The sequence below is a fragment of the Ostrinia furnacalis genome, unplaced genomic scaffold, assembly GCF_004193835.3.
Source record: "Ostrinia furnacalis isolate ACB-3 unplaced genomic scaffold, ASM419383v2 OfSCF7642, whole genome shotgun sequence".
Lineage (NCBI taxonomy): Eukaryota > Metazoa > Arthropoda > Insecta > Lepidoptera > Crambidae > Ostrinia > Ostrinia furnacalis.
This window is the reverse complement of record NW_021137881.1, coordinates 704,739-728,415: the sequence shown is the minus strand read 5'-3', so window position 1 is coordinate 728,415 and position 23,677 is coordinate 704,739. Positions and strand designations below refer to the sequence as shown.

Below are 23,677 nucleotides of genomic sequence, written 5' to 3'. Positions count from 1 at the left end.
TAAATGATGCTGGTGAAAATCAAGCCTTAGACCGAAGGACAAAAGTGTACTCCTTTCTCGCGCAAATTAGTACTCACTGGCGCATCTGCATTCATCATTCGTACTAAGACTAACATCTTTAATATTCGAATCGGTACCAAAAGAATCCTGGGGGGCAAATTATGGACTTATGACGGGGGGTGAATCGCCCCGGATGCCAACCCATGCTATATTAACGAATTCTATAAACATAAAAAATGTTGGTCAATACTACACTCGGCATCAAATAAATCGCACCCTCCACAACAAGCACTTCTCAAACATATGTATCCCCACTTCCCAACAATATTGGCACCATTTAAAAGCCTAGTTCTAATCTTCATTTCATAAAAGGAAAGGTTTTTACCCCAAAAATGTGTCTGTAGAAGAATCCAGTCACTTCTTAAAAAAATAGGTAGTTAGGTACGCTTGAGCCAACTTTTATGGCTATAAAACGAAACTGTTAAGTTGGGATTAATCGTTATCCATCTGTAAAAGAGGACACGTGAGATCATTATTTGGTTTTATAACCATAAAAATTGGTCTAATTGATCCCAGTGGTGAGCCCAAAGTGAGGTCTGTTTTCAAGTCACATTTATGGTATATGTTAATTAAAAAATTAAATGTGTTTTTCTGTAAGGATATTTATTGGGCTTTCATATAACACCAATATTGTTGGGGCACCATGATTGTGTCAGAAGAAAATCTTTAAAGTTCGCGTCGCGGAAGGTGCGGTTTATTTGATGTTGAGTGTATTTTCTATTCAAACTATTTTTTTTCTTCATAAAACTTTAAGGTTTATGTATGTATGAATATATAAATAAATTCATAATACCTTTGATCATTCATCTATTGATTCAATCCGTTTGTATGTTTAACTAGCTGACCCGGCGAACTTTGTTCCGCCTTAATGGCAATAAATAAGCAGACTTTTTTTTTATTTCGAACGGGATAAAAAGTATCCTATGTCCTTCTCCTGGCTCTAAACTACCTCCCTGTCAATTTTCAGCTTAATCGGTTTAGCCGTTCTTGAGTTATAAGCGAAGTAACTAACACGACTTTCTTTTATATATATAGATATAAAATTAGTAAGGGTGAAAAATAAATAAAAAATATAAACAAATTATGAAACCCAGTTCTCAAAAATTTAATACAAACTTATTGTACTATATTTTCGAACAGTTGTGAAATTCAATAAGAAAAGTACATAGTAGATACACTTATATTTCTGGAATTATTATTATAATTTAAGTAATTACGAAAATAGGACTAGAGTGAAAATATAAAATTAATGAAATGTTGTTTTGATTTCGGAGTAATTTTTAAATATTTCATTTTTAAAAAATTTCATTAGTTTTAAACTTTCACACCTTTAAACAATGAGATAACTTCACTTTTAGGTTTATTATTTACAAACCATAATTCTTATCACCCAAACATATTTTTGATCAAACAAAAAACTATGAAACTGAACTAAATTCTCATAATATTAATCAAGCTAATTTTATTTGATGATACACGTTTAATATGATACAGACAATGATATTATTATTTGGGTTTTTACAATCGTAAATTATGTATTTACCCAAATAAAGAGTAACTAGTTTAAACAAATATCTAGCACATAAACTATTTTTGATATGGAAGACTCTTCAAGGATTTTAAATATATCTAAATTTCGTTTATGGGATTTGATATGCCAATTTTTTAAGATTTTGGAAGATGTTTTGTTACACAGTATAAATACATTTTATTGGTATATATTTTATAAAAAAATACATACAAAACAGTTATGGTACTTATCAAGCTTACTTGATTTATATTTTAAGATTTCATAATATGTTTCATTGATATTTCAAGCATATATTTCTCCAAACTGGACCACAAAAGGTTACTGTAAGATTTGTTTTCTAATATTTTTGAATCGAAGCTTGTAAATAACTTCTTACCTATTTAGAGTTCAAGGTTTCGAAATCTTTATATTACCACTATCTACCTATAAAGAGTTACTAATAATAACAAATATACATAAGCCTTATACTGGAAGCAAATTTAACAACATTAAAACTATTTCAATTTGAGATATTTACATGAAAATTCACAATTATATTGAAACAAAATACAATGTGTATAATTAAAGCGCATCATTTTGTTTCACGCTTCCGAGTCTAACCCCAATATGAATAATTACATCTTAAATAAACAACAAAAACAAAATTGCACATTAAATATCCTACTTAATATATTTTGGCACTAATTATCTGTGGCACTATAGTTAACTCGTGTTTCTTTATCATGGTTTTCACTGTTTTCAACCGTCTTCATCTCACTGTCCTTTTCACTTTCACATGTCTTTTCGCACAGCAGAGCGTCGTCGTCCTCGGAGGAGTCCCGGCCCGAGGCGGCGCCGGCGCCCGGCGGCTCGCGGTACTCCAGCTTGGACGGGTCCTTCTCGTGCAGCTTGCGCGCCAGCGCCTGCAAGCTGGCCAGCGAGCTGGCGCAGTCCGTCGTGTCGATGTCCGTCAGGCTCACGCCCGCGCGCTCGATCTCCGTGAACGTCCCGAACGGCAGTTTGAACAAACATTCGAGTCGCATCACGTGCATCTTGCTTCTCAAGTGCTTCGCTAGGTGCCCGTGTATTCTGAAAGCGATGTTGCAATCCGAGCAGCGGAACGGCCGAGGATTGAAAGACGTCGCGGCACCGAACGTTGACGTCATAGATACTTTATTATGATGAGATCCGGAACGTTCGTGTTTCTGAAGATGGCCCCTCGTGCGGAAGCTGACTGCGCATACGCTGCATCGGAACGGCCTCTCCATGTAATGGATGTTGAGATGCAATCTCAATTGTGATGGTTTTGTAAATGTCTTATTGCAAAAATCGCAAACTCTTCGCCCGTCTTCCATGAGTCTGCCGGGAGGGAAAGATGAACCTTCAAATTCTTTTCCCTTGGTGACTTTGAACGCTACACCACCGACTCCGATTACGACTTTTCTTGCAATAGGGTCGTGATCTAAAGATGGTAATTTTATTGAGTCTCCTTCAGAAACGTTTAAATCATCACTCTGGGCATTGTCGTCAACGTTCATTTTCATATTATTACTTTCGTCGCTTGAATCGCCTTGGTTGTTCAAAACTTCATCCTGAGACTTAATAAGATTTATCCTGGCTTGTTTTAAATATTCTGAGACCACATGTTTTGCATTTTCAGCGTTAGTGTTGGTTGTGTTCGGTCTTTTGTTATTATCAATATTTATTGGTGGTGTTGGGGGACAATCATTTCCACTGCTCGGGGTTTCCTCTTTAGTTTCGACAATTTTGTTTACTGTATCGTCTGGTTTATTTTCAACTGCTGTTACTTTTGCAACAAATGTTATGCCAGGCGAAGTGACACAACTAGTAGTTGTGCTTTTAGAAGACACAACTTTAGTTTCGTGTTCAATGACACTATTACTATCAATAAGTACAGGTTTATCCATATCAATCTTTCTGGTTTTAGTTAAACTGCAAGCCAGTTGACTTTGTTTTATTTTAGAATCCAGGAAGCGCTCTTTCAGTCAGATAAGTGTGCAACATTGGCTCACCGTTAGACCATTGGCTTGGGTGTTGTGGAAGTTTGGCCGTGTTGGACGCTAGAGATGCCAAAACGCTGGACTCCCGTGCTGTTGGTATTTCGGGAATGTTTGGTGTCAATTTCATGTCACTTTTACTCAAGTCCATCGGTTCGTTATCAGCGTCTTTTGAATCGACTGAAGTGCTTCTCGAGACAAGTTTTTCAGGTATATATTCTATAGTCGAGGTGTCTAGTCCTATTGGTGTGTAGGGATATGTAGAAGGTCTTGCACTTGTGATTAGGCCCGGTGCCGCAGAAGAAGTAGGTCTAGATCCACCAAGCGACAGTAAACAATGGGCCGCTTCATGTTCAGGCAGTCGCGATTTGCAAACTTCAGTGTCTGAAAATAAACAAACTTTAATAAATAATCGGCCAAATACTGAAACACTACTCAAATCCTTCACTCAGCTGACGGGCTCCTAAATTTAAGTATCCTTCAATTTTAAATGGTATTCTCAAACGCTACTCAACGGATTTGAAGCCGTGATCAGCTAAGCAGCTCTCAAATGTTTACATAATGGCAACATTTACCAAAAAAAGTATGTTTTCATTTACACAAATGATAACTTTACGTCTTTTATCCATTACACGCAGCATCGTTTGGTTATGTATTGTCTTTTATGGAAATATACTCAATCAACTTAACATAGAACAGTTTATTTTTAGTTTCTATTATATATAAATCTCGTTTTATCATATAAAAAAATTAATGCTTGCATTTTTATTTAATTAAAAAAATAATTTTAAATGTGATACTTTTTATTGTTGAAATCTATTAAGTGGCGATCGTGGACCGAAACGTAACCACAATTGACATTTATCATTGTTGACTGACAGAGCATCAAATTGACAAATCAACAACTCTTGGAAATGCTGCTATGCGATGTCCCCTTAATCCTCAGAAATAGGCATGTTTATGTAAAGCGATTTCATAGCAGCTATTTTGGTTGTTACTTCGTGCACTATACGATGCACAGTTGGCTGTTAGATGTGGAAGATATCACCTAGTACACGTTCATAACTTCCCGTTGCGTAGAACAGTAGGGTTATAATAAGTATTTGGTCCACTGGTTGTATGGCATTTGGTGAGGGGTTTCAAAGAGCTTCCAAATTATGAATCCAGAAACAACACCGTTTCTTTAGAGACGCGGAACCTCGCTCGGAATTGCATGTCATTATAATAATATTTTTCAATAGCGTTCAGCCTTATTGCGTTCCTGCGATTAGATCTAGGTATTTCCTCGAGGCTCGAAAGAAATGATAACGATGACACAGACATTATTTACCACTATTTAGGTCTATTTAGGTATAAGAATAGGATTTAAGATACCGCGCAAGCACTCTCAAATTTAACGGCTGCTCAAGACGATTTGACAGTTGTTTGAGTAATGCTTAGCGTTGAATGGCGTTTCAGTATGCGAAAATTCATTCGAGTGGCGTTTGAGTGCAACTTAATTTGAGAGGTGCTTAAAAATTGAGAACTGCTCAGATATTGTTTTGAGTATGCGAAATGTAAGTTTAGGAGCTGCTTAACTATTTGAGAAGCCGTCAAATATTTAAATGGCGTTTCAGTATTCGGCCGAATGTAACTCAATGATAATTGGACTTAAGCCCCAAAGTTTTAAAAAACGTTTTTTTAATTTTACAAGAGTCCTGTTTTTATTAGTCCCCAGTTTAAAATTCAAATCTAGAATTTGAACATTGAAAAGGTCGAATGCGTATTTAAAATTTTCGGAATTCAGTATATTTTTGCTTTTTACAAAAAACACAAACGATCACTGGTACCAGATTACTACAAAATGTTAAAATCTTACCACTAGATTCTGTTTCTCCTTCGTTCCCTTCGTCGCCATCCGATTCAGTTTCGTCGTCTGTTTCGCCTGAGCATTGAGTCATCTCTCCACCTTCCTCCGTGCCCTCGTTGGGATTGATTCCTAACTCGCAGCACTTCTTATAATGTGCTTTACTCTTCATGTGTTTGGTCAGATTTCCTTTTGTTTTAAAACTGAAACAAGAATATAAATTGGTTTATTCATTTTGCAAGGNTTGCAAGTATACATTTTATACGTTTTGTATATCAGATGGTTTATTTGTTTATGCGCGCCTAATTGAACATTAATTACTTCTTGAAATACTTTTGCAATTAAAGGTATAGGTGGCCACCCGAAGTGATCGATTTTATTTTACCCTTTGCGTTCAAACAAGTTTTGATACTTTAATAACTTGTTTAGTACACCTGCCAAAGGGCTTAAAAAGATAATAGACAAGTTTATATTTAATGGGTTTCAACGAATGATTTTTCACTGGCCGACATCTCGATTTCTATTTTCTCTATTTAAGGCTTATCTATAGCGAATCGTCGATAAGTAGGCTTAAAACGTTAAAATATGCGAATGCGATATGAACGATCAAAGTAGAATTTTGGCCTGGTAACTGATTAATACGTTAATACTTATGTATTTGTTTGGACAGGGTAAGAAGTTTAAAAAATCTTAATTTTACGGATCCTGTTCGATTTCCGCTGAACAGCTTTTATTAATTACTAGCTTTCCGCCCGCGGCTTCGCCCGCTTGGAATTTTGTCTGTCACAGAAAAACTTTATCGCGCGCGTCCCTGTTTCAAAAACCGGGATAAAAACTATCCTATGTTCTTTCCCGGGACTCAAACTATCTCTATGCCAAATTTCATCAAAATCGGTTGCGAGGTTTAAGCGGGAAAGCGTAACAGACAGACAGACAGACAGACAGAGTTACTTTCGCATTTATTATAATATTAGTTGGGATGATTATGATGTACCGAATGCCGATAAAAACTAATGGGTTGTTATAAAAACTAACATCACCTATCTTGCTACATAATAATTATCAGCTGACGGCTCTCTTCAGTACTTTAAAATATTATTATATTGAAATCTAATTAAGACCGTAATATGTTAAAATTATTTTGTTAACATTCTTATGGATGCCTATACCGATACCTTTAATATTGACATGTTAATTAATTGTTATTGAATCTGAAAAAAAAATGAAGTGTCTACTGTAATATTAAACGATACCTGAAGGCACAGTGCACACAAGTATACGGGCGCACGTCGGTATGAGTGCGAATATGTTTCTTTAACATTGACGGTTTCTTGCAACGTATTCCACATTCTGAACAAACGTACCGCCCTCTACCTCGACCTCGCACGTATGTGTATTCTTCGTTACTTTCAAAACCACCAGTCAACTCCCTTTTCGCTGTTGTGTTATTTTCACAGTTCATTAGTTTATCTTCTTCTGACTTTTTAGTATCAATTGATACTATTGCCTGAAAAATCAATACAATAACGTTAATTATTTTCGAAACTTAGTATTAATAGCTTCCTTTTCAAAAACGTCCAAATTTTTTGACCGTATATACCTGTTTATTATCCTTAGAGTTTGTGTTCCACTGCGACGAGTGAGTCAATATGAGATCTTGCTTCATCACAGCTAGAGCCACACTCTGAGGTCGGTGCCGAGAATCATAGAGCGACATGGCAGATGAAGCCGATAGTCCCAGCGGATCTGGCGTCAGCTCTGATAATAACTGTAAACAATAATTATTATTTTAATTACTGAATCAACTAAATAATTAGTCAATTTATAAAAAATACTAATAACTATAGTTACCTGCCAGTTGCTGTACATAGACAGAAAATGCTGGTTAGGGACATAAGTTGGCTGAGGACGGTTGATAGTGCAATAAAATACTTTTGTTGAACATTTCAGTCCGAGATAAGTATATGCGTTCCCGTTCAGATAAAGCTGTCCATAAGCTTTAGCTGGTCTTGGCGTTTCTGGCGAAACTAATGACATAGTGTTAGCATTAGGTGTAATTCCATGATGCCTTTTTGGAGTAAAAGTTCCAGGTTTTAAAGGCAACGTGGTTGGTCGCAGGAATTTTGGCTTCCTATCCTCTGCAGTTGATTTTGCTGTGACATTCTTTTGAAAATATAATGTTTCTGAACGTTCATTCGATACAGAAAAAACGTTATCTTGAATGTTCATATTTTTTGGGACTTCAGATGAACTTGGAATTTGATTGTTATAGATTTCCACTTTTGTTATTAGGTTCTCAAAATTAAAGTTTCGTATCTCCGTCTCGGATTTGATAGTAACATGATTAACTTTGTTTAAATTTAAAGTGTTAGAATTTAACCTTTCTCTAACCTTGATTTTGTTGGATGTATAATTCATATTTTCTTTTAAAACAGGGGTTCTTGGCGACCCATCTGAACTTCTCTTCAAACTTCCATCTTGCTTGGAAATTACTGGTTTTATAAGGCTTGGCGAAAATGTTTTACACAGTGCTTCAGGTTCATCGACATTTTTTACTTTTATTATCGGAACTGCAGAAATATATTGTGGCATTTCTCCAGAATACTTGTCTTGTTTTTGCAGTTTGTCACATTCCATATTAACTGTTCTTAAATTTGGACTCCTTGACTTCAAAAGTGGCTCATAATTAGAGCATGTCATTGCTTTTGGTGAATGCACCTCAATCGTAGTTGTCATATTGTGTCCATCATCACGAGATAACATTGGATTACCCTTAGCAGTTTCTTTACTCACTATAAAGTTTTTGTGTTTAGCAGACAAATTGCCCACAAACAAACCAGGAGTTGGTGACTGTACCTCAATCGTAGTTGTCATATTATTTCCATCATCACGAGATAACATTGTATTGGCCTTAATAGTTTCTTTACTCACTATAAAGTTTTTGTGTTTTGCAGATAAATTGCCAACGTACACACCAGGAGTATTTGGTCCAGGCATCCCAGGAACATGAGGAATTAACTTTCCGCCGTGCAGAATGGTTGTGGGAGTGGCACCGTTTGGTGAGGCCGATGGGCTCAATGGAGGTAAAGTTAATGGATTAAATGCCGTAATAGCACTCAATGGAGGAAATTGAAAATGCGTTATATCATGTAAATTAGGCAGATTGGAACTGGAAATTCCAGGCGTGTTGGATATTGAAATTCTAGGTGTTTGTGGCTGCGGCGTCACAAGAATTTCTTTGGGCGTCGGAGGATTATGTACCATTGTGCCACCGGAGTGCAAGCCAGACCGAACAACAATACTACTGGCTTCTAAATCATTAGCTAATTTAGACGGTGACAAGTTTTGCTGAATCAATATCGGAGATAGTTGATTTTTACTAGGTTCTATACGTAGTGTAGTAGTGCCTCCAGAGTGGTCTACTATTTTCACTTCACCCCCGAACATCTGTAAGGACGTTGAGTTGTGTCTCATGTGTGTGGACATTTCTTCTAGTGTTCGAAGTCCTGTTGCACTTGAATCGATGCATCGTACTTTAGGTTGAGAATATAACTCGCCAGTACGGGGAGACACATTTTCTATTAGTCTTGGACTATAGTTATTATCTGATCTGCTCTCAATTTTTCTTTTTGGGCTAGCTATTGGCTTAAATTTTAAGTTCTCATTTTTTCTTGATATTTCATTAGAACTTTTTGAATCAACTAGTCTGGTGTTCCCTAACAATGGTCCAGGTGAGGGTAGAGGAGCTACTATATCATTAGATTCTGACTTCATTATTACCAAATTATCAGGCTTGCATCTTAGAGGCGATGATAGCTTATTGGACGAGCTTGTCTTTGTATAAGAGCTTTGTGGTGTTTCAGGCAAACGTACGTTTACAGAATTACTCCGCATAAATATATTTTCCGGTCTGGCTATTTTAATATCTTTTTGAACAGTATTGATTGCTGTAGTATTGATAAGACTACCTTTGCAATAATAATTTCTGTGAATCTCTAGATTATCTGCGCTGCGATACATTATTTGGCACAATGGGCACACAAACAGTGGTCCCTGTCCATCAACTAATTCACTCGGTACTGGTGTAAGGCCATTTGTCTTGGTTTTTAAAAGAAGGTCTTTAATTATAGATCCTTCAGGGTTAAGCGGATGCTTCTGATGATCAATATGTGAAAAACTTTCCGAATGCGATCTTTTTCTAAAATTATTTTCTGTCTCGGTACTATTTTTTGTCAGATTTAATGGTGATGGGTCGATTTTAGAGTCAAAATTTTCATTTAAGAATTGTTTACTTTCTGCTATCTGCTTTATTTTGCCATATTTTTTCTGCAACGGTGTTTCTATAACATCTACAATAGCTTCATTATCTGATATAATTTTGGAGATATGTTCCGTAAGAAAGTCTGCGTTTGGCGAGATTATTTTCTTTACCTTATCTTTTTCATCAGTGTCATTATAAAATGCTGCTCTAAACTTGGGTTTGTAAATTGATTTTGACTTGCTATTTTCATTTGAAGATAAGTTGGCGCTTATCTGCGATACGCCGTCGTTAACCAATTCCGGCGAAGAGAATTCGCTCGACCTTATAGACAGGCTTTCATGGCGGAGTGTGGATGCATCAGATCCTGAATCGGATACTGGTGTAGGTGGCATAGACGTATCACTTTCCGACCCTCCTGATAAGTCTTCGTCGTTTAACGCAGTAGATACATCCGTTCCTTGTAATCTTAAAGCATGTGTTCTGGATCTTCGATGTTTATAAAGATTAGACTTCGTTTTAAAAGCGAAACCACAAGGTACACAAGGGTAAGGTCTCTCATTTGTATGGGCTCTGATATGTTTTTGAAGTACGGAAGGCTTGGCACAAGATAATTTACAATATGGGCATATATACCGCCCACCTACCCCTCCGTTGTAGGATTCCCTGATAAAATCATTTTCAAGGTTTTCAGTCTTATTAGAAAATTCATCAGTATAACTGGTCTGACCAGATACTTGAATATTATTATTTACATTACTTAGCCTACTGTTCTCGTCGTTAAAATTAGTTTGTACATTTTTCTCTGCATCCTGAATATCAATGCTTTGCTTGTCTGATTTCAATTTAATTTTCTCTATTTCTGGGTGGCCTGCTGAGATACTTCCATTGGAAATTAAAGTGTTACATGTAGATTGTACTACACTTGATTCTTTGTGTGCATTTTCACCGCCCTTGTTCGAGTTGGCGGGAAACATAGAAATGGACGATGCCATTTTTTTGAACTTCTTGTGAAGATAGCTTTGGTCATTGTTGTTGGAAAAATTGGAGTCCAAACGTTTTTCTTGAGTGAGCGGCATCGTACCCGCGTCGTTATTATCTGAAAAGAAGAAACAATGACATGTTTACTAAAATATCCCACTGTCCCAAAATACTCATGCAAAAAGAAACAAATATTTCGTACAAGACTTGACGCATTGCGCAGGTGAATTATTTCTATTGGCGTGTAAATGTGACATCATCGTGACGTAGTCACAAACCAGTGTTAACGAATGAGGATATCCCCACTCACGGATTCCTTTTTTGTTTTACTTCCATCGAAACGAATCGGTTAGCATCTGACTTCGATTGAGTCACTGCTTATATTAAATACCTATTTAGTGGTTCTTTTAATATTTTCTATAGATGCAGATAAGCATGTTTCCAAAAAGGTGGTATATGCGTAAGGTGATGTGATCGATTGCAAGTGTGTGTGGGTGTTTATGTAGACTCAGTTCGAATACATGTAGAGGTACGACGACGACCTCGCTTTGCGCTCACTAGTCGTTTGTGGACGGCTGCGTTGGTGCGTTCCAAGAAGGCGTTACAATTTCTCAGAACCGGAGACAAGCAAACCGCTCCACTCGCTAACAACGAGGCAGCAAATAAGCGGTATACGCATTACGCACACATCTATAACTTACACAATCAGAACATTCTTTATGTTCGTTTGCGATACCATTTTTAATTAATAAAAAGAAGCATACTAAACAAAGATATTGTATTTGATAAGAAAAAATCAACCTTATGAAATATTTTAAACAAAATTTAACTACTTATGACATCATTTATTACGTGAAAGGGTTAACAAGGCATAATTGATTTTATAATAATGATATTTTATAAAAAAAATAAACAGGTATACGATTGGAACCATTAGCATAGCATAAATGGTTGCTTATAGTTGTTAATAAATTATTAGCCAAGGATGGGAATAACAAAAAATACTAGTGTAGTAATGAGACAAAGGAATCCCGGCGGTTGGCCGCCGCCCGCCGGCCTGGCGCCAAGCCAGCGGCCCTGGTGACGCCTCTGTCGGCCGCCACCACGCCGCCTCTCTAAACTTCTCTGACGCTGTATACACTCACTGCATACGAAGGAACAACTTCATCCATATGTTATGGGGCAGTTTCCTATCCGTATTTCTGTTTATTTATTTTCCGTGTATTATTGTTCTAAACAATCTACTTTCGGACCAGGAATAACTCTTGTTATACATATAGAGTTGGAATTTATAAATTTGTTTATTTGACGCTAGTAAACTGGTTTTGTTGAGTCATATGATTAGTAACTATGTCCAAAGAAGTTTCATTAATGATACATATTTAGGCAAGTACATGTTTAAGTATTATGCTATTGTAGGACTTGTTATATTGTTGTGATTGTCAAATATCAAATATGTATACAAAATTATATGGGCAAACTGTTAAAGATATTGTCGTCTATTATTTCTTTTAACAGTTCTATACAATATAATAGCATAAATATAATTTATTATTAAGTATATTTTATTTATTATATTATTAAAGTAAATACAGTGCAATATGTTGTGGATATTGGAATACAATATTATATGTATTTTGTAATTTGTATAGTAAAAGAAGTAAAATTATTACTCGATCCAGGGAAAAAAGAAGGTTCATAATTATCATAAATCCATGAAACATCAGGCTAACATAAAAAAATCTTACCGCGGTATGAGAAATCAGTCCACCATTATATTAATGTCTTCATATCATTTGTTTACGCTTCCAGAATAAATGTCAACAAGTTCGATAGGCTGCATTTCACCCGCGCACAAGTGAATCATCGTTAATAATTGCGCGACGATCCACGCCGCACAACACACACATACACCTGAATTGTCGTCACCACGCGTCTCACTAAGAGCTCTTTAAACATAAGCCACACTTTCTTTATCACGATCTGTAATTATCGAAGTATAGATAACGTGCCTATCTATGTTATTTGCCTTCAAATCTTCAATGTGTTCCTGTGGTCGTACACATTCGAGTAACGCAACGAATGATACAGGGTTCCACGCCGCGGATGACTGTACAACTGTTTGTACCAGTCGTCGGCTCGCTTCGCTCCGGTCGGCCTCCCCGCGCCACCCGCGCACCACCCGCGCCGCCGTTCTGACTCTGTGCTCCCTGCGAGTAGTGATTCATGTCGCGTTTTATCTATCTCTCTCCTTCACCGCAACCGGATCGGTCGTTCTTCGTAATCTATTTATACGTATCTATGCACGGACTTTAACACCGCGATTATAGTGCCATCCTCTACCTACATAATAGTAATGAAGCAGTGTCAACAGTTTAGTAGTATGTAACGCGACGTGTATGGGATAATTACTAATAGAATCTATTTCATTGTATGAATAGCAAAAACTTGAATCCTCTCAATTGTTGAGCTATAAATTAATTACGGAACTAGTAGACACCTACCTAGTTATCGTGATTGCCTGCCTACGTATGTATCAGCAGCGCGAACGACGCAGTGTAATTTTCATGCAGCACTGATTTCGTAACGGTTGCGCTCGACTAGAACGGTTATTGGCTTTGTATACTAGCGTCCATTGCATTCTCCAATATAAACGATAGCGGTGATAAATATGATGATCTCATAAACATTCAAAAAGATGACAGAATATTTTAACGCTTATCATTATCGAGCAATTTACAATGCTAGCAAATATGAATAAAACTTGGTTGGTTGGCACTTTCCTATATTTAACTTATCTCGTGAACTCACTATCAGTATGTAAGACCCCTTTATCAAATTCTTTACTTACAGACAAATAAGCTGAGCGTCACTATATTAATCTATTTAGTTGTTAAGCTGCTTGCCTGATGATAATATTCAGTGGAAACTCCGCGGTACCCGCGCTAGATACGAATGTATAATAAATAACACATTATATTTGCAATGATAATTGGTGGGCGCTTATCAGTGTTGCGGCTGTAGAGGCGATGACGCACACGCGTTGCTGATAGGACTAGGAGGCACTCGCTCGATCGTGAATAGCTTGCAGGAAGCAGGCGATACGCTGACCTGTCGACACAGCTTTGTACAGCCGAGCAAATAATTATCATAATTCTGAAATTAATGGTTATTTATAAATAATTATAATTGAATTATTGCAAGATGTTATAATAGGAAACATAATCGGTTGTGATTTTAATGATGTTACAAAATATGAAATAAATTCCGGTTTTTTCAGTTCAACTAGTTAATTTCCAATTTAAGTAGCAGTTAATGCGAATGACAGCTGTTTGGCGAATGGCACGTGAAGCGGGGGCGCGGGGCACTTGTTGCGTTGTTTGGTTGGCGTTCTCGCCTGTTGCGAGCGCGACGACGTCACGACCTTGGGCCACGCGGCACGGGGAACGTCGGTTTCTTCTGCATCATGTTTAAAATTCCATATTCGTCAGTCTCACATATAACAACAATACGCGGTGGAACAATATCTGACAGTTTGCCTTAGCTTTAGAAACTTTTTGCTTGTATAATTTGCGTAACTTAGTAGTCGTTTGAATAAATTATATTTTATCTATTTAATGAATTGTTGTGATGATTGAAATATTTCTAGTAGAGTCTAAACCAGTGGAAACAAGTAATTCAAGTACCTATTAATTCCGAGTGACTGTGTATTGTATTAAACATTGGACCAGCGGCGGGCGCCATAAAGTCGCGTGGGCGGGAAACCCGTCTTGGTGGCAGCCAGCGTTAACTAACGAAATCATCAAACGTCTACATAATATGAATATACAAATCTAAGGCGTTACGTACTTATTTAGATACCCATTTCTTATTTATCTCTTGACGATGATGAGACTTGAAAAAATATGGCACGGCGTTATTCTTGATTTATATAGAAACAAATATTATATGTATAATATTCTTTACGATACCGATAAATACTAGTATTATGTATTATACAATAGCATACAATATAACATTAATAATACATTAGCGACATTATGATTTTAAAGGCTAAACGGTGGTTTATTCAAACCTCTTGTAGTAAACTCCTCCAATGGGTCATTTTAAATGCAAGTTATTTATATAATGCACCCAAACATCTTTTGAGTTACTCATTTTGCGAGAAGTAAAAGGCAACCTGACCGCTAGCGAGAAACGCCCGCGCGCCTGTGCAACGACCAAACTATAGCCTCCCCACCTTGCTTGGACTTCCCTTGGAACCGGGTCATCGGCTGGCTGGCCCGACCGCTATGCCGCCTCGGTGCCGAGACGGGCCGCACCCGTATAACCACCAATTCTATCTCCGTGTAAGGCTTTCTATAGAGTCGCCACGTCACATCTACTTATTTAACTTCTATACACCGATTGGACCGATGCCACCAAAATATTTGTGAAACCACGGCCAATAAGTTGCGCAGTGGCAACACCTGCGTTACATAACCAAGATCTACCTAGTATTGACAATATTTTAACGTAGGTATATTTTAAGTAGACTAAAGTCTAATTGCAAAATATACTTAGGTTAAAAATATACTATGTATGTATAATATTAATACTTTTCTGGTCAAGACAAAAAATATATTGTATAAAAGTCACAGTTTATATCCGAATAAGTCTAATATTATCTATTCACTTAATTAACAACTAAAGTAAACAATATCAGTATAAGATATTTAATCCATCTTAGTTAATTTCCATATCGTGCATACAACAATACTTGTATCAAGAGAATGGCGTCATTCTCTGCGAATTCATCCGTTCGCGTATCAACGACTAAAATACGCCATATGTATGAATGTGACAATAATACTCGTGAGTCAGACAAAGCCGTACCACTTGACCAAATAAATAACTATTCATTGTTACTGTCTTTCCTCAATGATGTTCATTGTGATTCGCATTCAGAAATACAACGAAAGGTGACAATTTTATTATTAAAAATATTTTTTAACATTCGTAATGTTTTTCTATTTGCTTGATAATTTACAATCGTTACCTGTGTTAAATACAACAAGCTGTTGTTTTTGTCTTATAATACTAGTGGGTACTTTCAATGACGATATATACCTAATGCTGTAGGATCTTATTTTGGACTTTTTCCAATGTGCATTCCCTACTCCTACACGTCATGTTTCTATTTCGCGAAAAATAAAAATAACACTCGAAAAAACTTTTCTTTGTGTGTTATTATAATATTACATTAAAATTTATCACTGAATATACAATCGGGCCAGTGCATTTCGGAACCCGTAATAAAGGGTTCCGTGCCAGGTTTGCGAAAAAAGGAACACTCATGGATTGATTACCTANATGGATTATGGATAAGATTTCTTAAACCAGAATCCCTTTCCGTTAATAAGGCATACTTTATTGCCTGCCCCATTGACTATGATGTTTTATGCTGATTCTGATGAATTCCTCTCTTCAACTAATGTTCGAATCCCACTCAAGACTGAACCAATGGCAAAGGGATGTGCCAAGCCAAGTAGTTGAAAATCTCTTCTTTTGCCTTGAAAACAATTGAATACGTCTTGATTTGTTGTAAAGGAAAGTATGATGAAATCTGGCCAATGCTATTTTCAAAAAGTTTAAAAATATGAGACAATTTAAATTCCTTTTAGATTTATTTGTAGAACAAAATTATCTACTCGTATCACTAAAAGCTACGTAGGTATTATTCGTAAATGCCTTTTGAATAAATAGAAATCGGTACATCGTGTTATGTATGTAGCTAAAATATGAATGGTTAAAGATTGGGTATTTATGAATATAAAATATAGCGATAACAACTTTTCGGAGAATAAAAGCACTATTTACTTCGATATCACGTCCTATCTTTTTGAGAATATCCGTGTGATAAACGATATCTATCACTTATTTAATTCTGCAGCAGATTGTACAACTTTAGTACTCTTTAAGTAGTACTCTGTTTTTAGGTATGTAAGTGTAGCACAACAATTGGTTGACTTTGTCAATTCCTACTTTTCTCTATTATCTATATCAAAATTTTAGATGTGCCATGCATTCGTTCCTTAGATACTATAAAAGCTTGCAAAAATTATCATTCCTTGTTTCTTTTAAATACACACTAGCATAGTAGAACATTGAGCAGATAAAAGAAAAATTACAATCTTAATAATATCCCGGAAAATGCGCAAGATTAACAGGCTTAAATTTCACTTATAACGTACATTATTTTATTTTGCGATAAGCGGAATATCACAAAAATTCGCTTTTCGATAAGGACGTTAATGTCATGCGTGTATCATAATATAAGTTTCCATCTGTGTCAATCTTTTAAATAGTTATATTTTGTATATCTTTTGTGATTCTGAGTAATTTTATTTAACTAAATAAATAAAAGGCAAATGCATTTTCGTTAAAGTTTTTAAAATCAGATAATAGAGGTAAACAGAAATAGAATAAGTATACAGTGAATAGTTATTTATGTAGTCATTGTCTCTAAAATTCGAAAGCTTTTTTGCTAACAGAGTTCTTCCTACCTACCTGTAATAGAGTCCCTATTCACTATGAGGCTTACTAAAATTGGAATAGTCCCTTGAGTTTTTATTTACTTCATTTATTGCTTAAGGTTGAACAATTTATATCTGGTTGATTTTTTCTTTGTTTTCGAAGTATTTGGTTTTGAACGTATTACAATTTTCAAATTGCAACTGCCTAATCTTAAATTTTTACTTTATCTTATGAAATTTTCATTATAGGAGAACTTAGAGAGACTCTAATCCTTTAACAGGGCAAAGATATTTTAGTGGTTTCTCGAGATAATGCAATATCACATTTTCAAGATCAAAGTTCCTTTTTCCTGAATTCATTATTATTAAATTATGTATAAATTTAAAATCGCACATCGCTATTAGAGTCTTCGGTTCATAGTTTTTGGCATTCAAACCAGGAATCCCAATGGTCACCCTTTTGTTGTTCAAGCTTTAGTAGCATAGGTACTTAGTTGGTGTTTTTTTTTTGTTTACTTTTTTGGTTTGTTACCTGTGATTTTGTCCATTGATGGATGAATAATGCACGGTGATCAGCATCATCACACGTGTTACTTTTACTTCAAATTAAAGTCCGTAGCATCGGCAAAATTGTCACTTTTCAAAGTTGTAAATAACGAAGAAGGACCTTATAAGCAGATATTGCCAAGTTTCTAATTTCTTTTTATATTACTTTATATCCCATTAAATACAATATTCTGCTTTCCCTTTTTAACCCTACGCATTTTTATTGAACCATCGTTGGTTCCTCATTATCAAGCAGTAGTTGTTGGAATCGTTGTAGGGACCTTTAATTTTCCACGAAACCTATTTATTATTTGTGCTGGTTACGACGAATTATGTATAAAAACTCTTTCTTAGGCTCTCAATATAATGAGCGCCTAGACTTTGCGAACAGGTCCACTTGTACAGTTAGTATAGCTATGCACGCAGAGCTCGCTTTCAATTTTGACCTTTACGGGCAACTTACACAGAGATATGATTGGGAGCAGCGCCGCGCGTACTGCAGGTAATAGTAGGGCTCTTATAGAGCTTATTAGCTGTTTGTTGGACGTGTACGCTTCTCAGAATCCCCTCGAGCACGCGCCGCTCGACGGCTGCGACGCGTCAAGCTTTTTCACATTTACGATTCCAATATTTCCAGGAAGTTTCCTCGTTCCCTCATACCACAAAAGAGTTATTTATAAATGCAGAAGGGTGCACATAAGACGATTATAATAATTATTCTTCATTACTTTACACGTAGTACCAATTTATTTTAAAAATTTAAAATGGTGACCGTTAATATACTAACTAAAACCATTTTTGGGAATAATTGAACTAATTCATTTTGTTTCGCCTTTAATTTTATCTCGATTTTGATTGATAAACTGTTTTCTTTTACCTTTTTCGCTATAACATGCGGCAGCTGTTTTCTGGGTGCAATTCGTCTCTTCTCTCAACTTACTAAATTAACTTACTTAATCATAATTAATGGTGGGAGAGCCACAAGCACCTCCTTAAAGCCGCTCCTTGATCTATATGTCAACGTGAAATTGTGAACTCCGTCAGTTTACAATATAACGCGTGAGATTGTAAACTAACAGTTGGTTAGGTGAGGTTAGATTGTAATTTAACTACGTTAGATTATAATCTGACGGAATTCACAATATTACGGTGACATATACAACACTTAAATCTGTGAGTACTTTAAAATCTCGATCATCTATTAAGTTTGTTAGTTTGGTTTAATATTTTTCGCGGTAGAGGACTCTTACGTAGATGATGTCACTCTATTACAACAGAATAGACATTAACTGGCTCTACCAGACAATTAATGCTTGTTTGATGACTAGGTACCATCACAACGCGATAAGCGTGATCCCATTAGCTACTAATTTTCAATTAAAAATGTATAAATTAATGTACGTAATACAATAATTTTATTTTAATGTCACGTATATTAAGACTCAGTGTGGTCCTATCTTAAATTGTGGCACAATCACTACAATCATGAAGATCTTTAATTACTGAAAACAGTAGGTAATAAAAAATATTACCATCATCAACTTAGTTCAAATGGAGAGCTGTTTACAAAAAGTGTATTCAATTTGAGTTCTTCTGGAAAAATGTAGGGTTTTTACAATGTCATACTGGGCTGTGATAACATAAAGGTTCATTTATGAATAAACGAGGGCATCAATAAATTGACGATGCGGTCGCGGCGGAAGTCGGCTAACGGGGCTGCCGCGACTCTAATAAATAAAATTCAATAAGGGTCATTTAGCATTGTACTGGCTCACCTCTGCTATACTTACATAATTAATTATACATATTATTATGTTTTACTAGTACCTTCGCATTCATCAGATTCATTTAATACTGGCTTCGTCCACCGCGTGGCAGCACTGAGTTCGATCAAGTTTACCAATGCATTTATTAAGTTTTGCAAACATGATTGTTTACGTACACAATAAACAGTAGTTATTGTGTTTTTTATCATATCAATCAGTCAAATTAACTTCCACGCTGAATGCTTCAAAGTGTTTTACAAAACAACCAAACAACGCTCGAATTGGGTTCAAGTTAGGCTTCAATTGGTTGAGACTTGAGTTTGAATTTAGTCCAATCACAGGCATTATTGAATTTAGAATAGATTCATACACGAGTCTCATTTCATATTACGGACCTAAACTTTATAAATTACTTCAGTTACCTTATTGCAATTGCATAGTGAAATTTTAAATTATTGCACAATCACGACTGATACTTATGGATTTAAATGTTTTTAACACGTGGTAATTTAATTTAAATCTGCGATTATGTTAATCAAAACCAACCACTATTAGTATTTAACAATGTATATGGGAATCACATTTGATTTGCGAGTAAGTTTTTCACTCTTCCATACAAATTAGCGGGCTATCTTATAGTAGGTATTTCTTGAATTTCTTGGTTCTGTTGAACATAACCGAGTATTAAATATTGCAGGTAACTAAAACGCCACCCTGCTGCCCTGTTAACTTGTTCACTTGTTAACGAGAGCAAAGAAATAGCATGCATATGCATATTATGCACCTGCCAGACTGTAGAGCAAGATTGTTTTTCATTTTATTTTGGTATTTGTTAGTTTATTTACTGTCTTTAAGAACTACTAGATAACATTTAGAACTTTAGCGGAGAGTATAAAAAGATACATAATATATTCGGGCTAAAATACAAAAAACAGCTTCTCCAAACTTTTTTTCTATTTATGTAGGTAGTTAATGAAAATATTATCGATAATCTGCATATTATCTAAGATTACTGATTGTGCTGAGAGATGCATTAACGAAAATTAACAAAGCTAACTAATTCTCTAAAATTCTTATCTATTTCAAACTCTCAGCGTTTATCGTGATATTAAACAGCTTTTAAGTTTGCCATCTGCGAGCAGTTTCTCTTCAAAATAGAGAGCTATCTGAATTGGCATCTCATTAAACTATGCATAAACAATTTTATGGGGAATATTTTAATTGACGTAGACCCTTACTTGTAGCTAGTATGAAGTACAACGAAGAAACTTCCAGAAATGAAATTGAAACAAGTCGCTGAGATGAATGGAAGAGGATAGCATATGGAGCCCGGAGGTTGATGGGAACCTGTGGGACCGGTCGCGCAGCATCGCTTTTTGTTCCCGGCCGGTGTCGCCAACCCGTCGCCAGCCACCGGACTAATAACGAAGCCTCCGCTCAATGGAGACTGTGTATTAAAACCGAATGTTAAATAATTGCACAACATTGTATCATCTATGATGCTTTTGAACAATTATTGTATCAGTAATTAGGGATTTCTGTATGTATTTAGATATATACCCTTAATTTAAAGACTGACTCATACTTCTCATTAAGGGAATTGTTTTCTTTGATAATTCAATTGTTATTTTTTAATGTTATGTTGCCAGTACGAGTGGTTTAATTAATTGCCAGTTTTATGTATTGTAAGGGCTTGTAAGATAAACTTAATTTAAACAGAAAAGGGTGGTGAGAGATCCATCATCTTGCCCTAACCATGATGAATGACTCATCAGTTTAGAAAAAGGACTTGGTTTCAGCAATTTATTATAGCCTGACTTAACATATTATTCTTCTTATCTCTTACGTCACATCGCTTAGTTCAATTTATCTGATTAGGTGGCTGATATTATCCGAATGACTACGAAAGAATTGTACACTGCTCGATTCTGCCATGAAAGGGTACTTTATCATAAGTAGCCATTATCGAATGAGGTACCCGAATTTCCTTTCGATAAGCTTTTGTTTCTCGATGTGCGCGCGTGCCGCGCAATGTCGCCGTGTGTTCTCTCTAAAGGTGCGGTGTGAGATGGGCCCGAGATCGGCATGCGGCGGGGGCGGGCGGACGTGCCAAGGCAGGCAGGCAAGCAACATATTTACTCATACGCCCGAGGCGTAAATCACCGTGCGTCTATTTCGAGTTGGCCGGCGCGGGCACGGGCGGGCGGCGGGCGCGGGCAGACGCCGCTGCGGTCTGGCGCCAGAAGGATTCCCCAGCGCCCCGCGCCCCGCGGCCCGCGCTCGAGGTCACCGCGCACCCGTGCCTTTCCTTGCTGTCGCGAATGCCTAATCGTAGTGATTATTTAGCATTGTCGTTGCGATACAACTATGCGACAGCCGGATCTAGTGCTGAATGAAAAATCCCAGAGCTTTTCGTTTAGCGGCCGTATTAATAGAACACATAAATGTTCCGGAGTCAGTATCGTCTGTTATCCTATTATGTTGAGAATAATGCTCAATCTCGTGATGTGCGTAACACACATGCAATCTATGACGACATAGATTTGTGTTGTTTACGTATACCTAACCTGGGCAATATAGTACCTACTATGCTTAATGAAACGTTTGAAACTATTAGTGTTGTGGTAATTAATTACTGATTTGAATAAGAATCTTTTAAATTAAAACGTCTTCTTTAATATAAATCATTTGACTATTATAGCTTATCTAATTACTTTATGTACCTACCTACTTATCAAAGCGTTTGTACACCCAAAGTTGTCAATAACCCTTTATTCATTAACGCATATTCAAACATTGTCATCATTACTTTGCTACATCCGTAACTCAATAATAGTGATGACACATACAACCAAAACATATGTAATGTAAGCAAGTTTATTGCATAATAGACGTAGAATGTATTTCAATACGTACTTACTTGTCATTGTCCTCTGATCCTTTGCGAGACGAAGCAAGCATGAGCCGAGCGTTGTTCAGCGCGCGGCTTGGTCTCCCCTGCCCCCCGCCCTGCCTCTGCCGCGCAGGGATGCCCTGCGGTCATTGGTTACTCATACATCTTGCAAAACCTGTACCCGATCCATTACACAAATTTTAAAAATTTGTTTACATATTCATTTAAAACACTTTAATATTACATCTTTCGATCAGTTATTTTTTATGAATATATTGGGAAACACTGAACACAAGATATTTATCGAAAATAGGTGCACATGTAAATACGCGCAACACACGAATCACAGATAGCAGGCGAATGAATAGATACTCTTGTCTTGTCAACAGAAAGTGTGTTATACACTACGCACACTTCTATGAGCGCCTCTTTGCTTACACAAACACATTAACAAATACAGTAGTCATCAACGCAACTTTATGTCACAAAGTATTGTGCGCCTTATATTTTACACAATACGTCTTCTAATTGATTGACGCTAACTTACACAATGATACGTAGGGAGTCCCTTTGGCTAGCAAAAAATGCCATGAACTGTAATTAATTAATACTAATTGGTCTTTAAAATCAAGTGACTGATTGTTGTCGATTTACAAATTCATAAATCTGACTTTCACTTTTTTAAAGGAATATCTTCAATTTATTGTAGTAGTAACATAAAGAGTTAATAAAATTGTATTTTTCACTTTGTTATATTTGTTGTCTTTTTTTTAAGTTTTCACGTTTTGTAATAAAGTGTGACAATTCCTTTCGAACATTCTTTCTCACTTTCTACTTTGTGAATGAAAAGAGCCAGATAATCGACTGTAAAAGTGTCAAACTACGATCATGAACTCTTGCCAATGCAACTACTACTTAAATAAAACTCGCTGGAACTTGAACCCTAATGCCCTATAAAGCGCGCTTCTTAAATGTTACCTTTATTGTGGTCTACATGATATTATTATTTATCCTTATAATTATCTTTCGTGTTATAGAACTTATTACATGGTATCAGTAGCAGGTAAAAAAAATAGATATTTTGCACTGATAGTCATGAAAAACACGTGTTGTTTGTGCATTTCTTTTCAGCACAATGGCAGGCAGTCCAAATTCGATACGACTGTTGTAAGCAAAGCATGCTCAAGTAACGCCATCTAGTCATCAATTTTGAAACCTTACTCAATATTAAAGTGACTAAAATACATTGCCCCTTGACTGACTTACACTTGCACTGTGGGCCTT

General features: G+C 36.2%; 1 protein-coding gene across 1 annotated transcript; it reads right to left on the bottom strand.

The window, feature by feature from the left end:
- Positions 1–1,829: 1,829 nt before the first annotated feature.
- On the bottom strand, positions 1,830–23,176 carry shn (zinc finger protein schnurri). Its single transcript, XM_028322455.1, is given in 7 exon segments — positions 1,830–3,558; positions 3,560–3,972; positions 5,447–5,637; positions 6,688–6,941; positions 7,035–7,202; positions 7,286–10,791; positions 22,421–23,176. Coding segments are annotated over 7 exon segments (5,826 nt in total). The 5' UTR covers positions 22,428–23,176; the 3' UTR covers positions 1,830–2,271.
- Between the last annotated feature and the right edge of the window lie 501 nt (positions 23,177–23,677).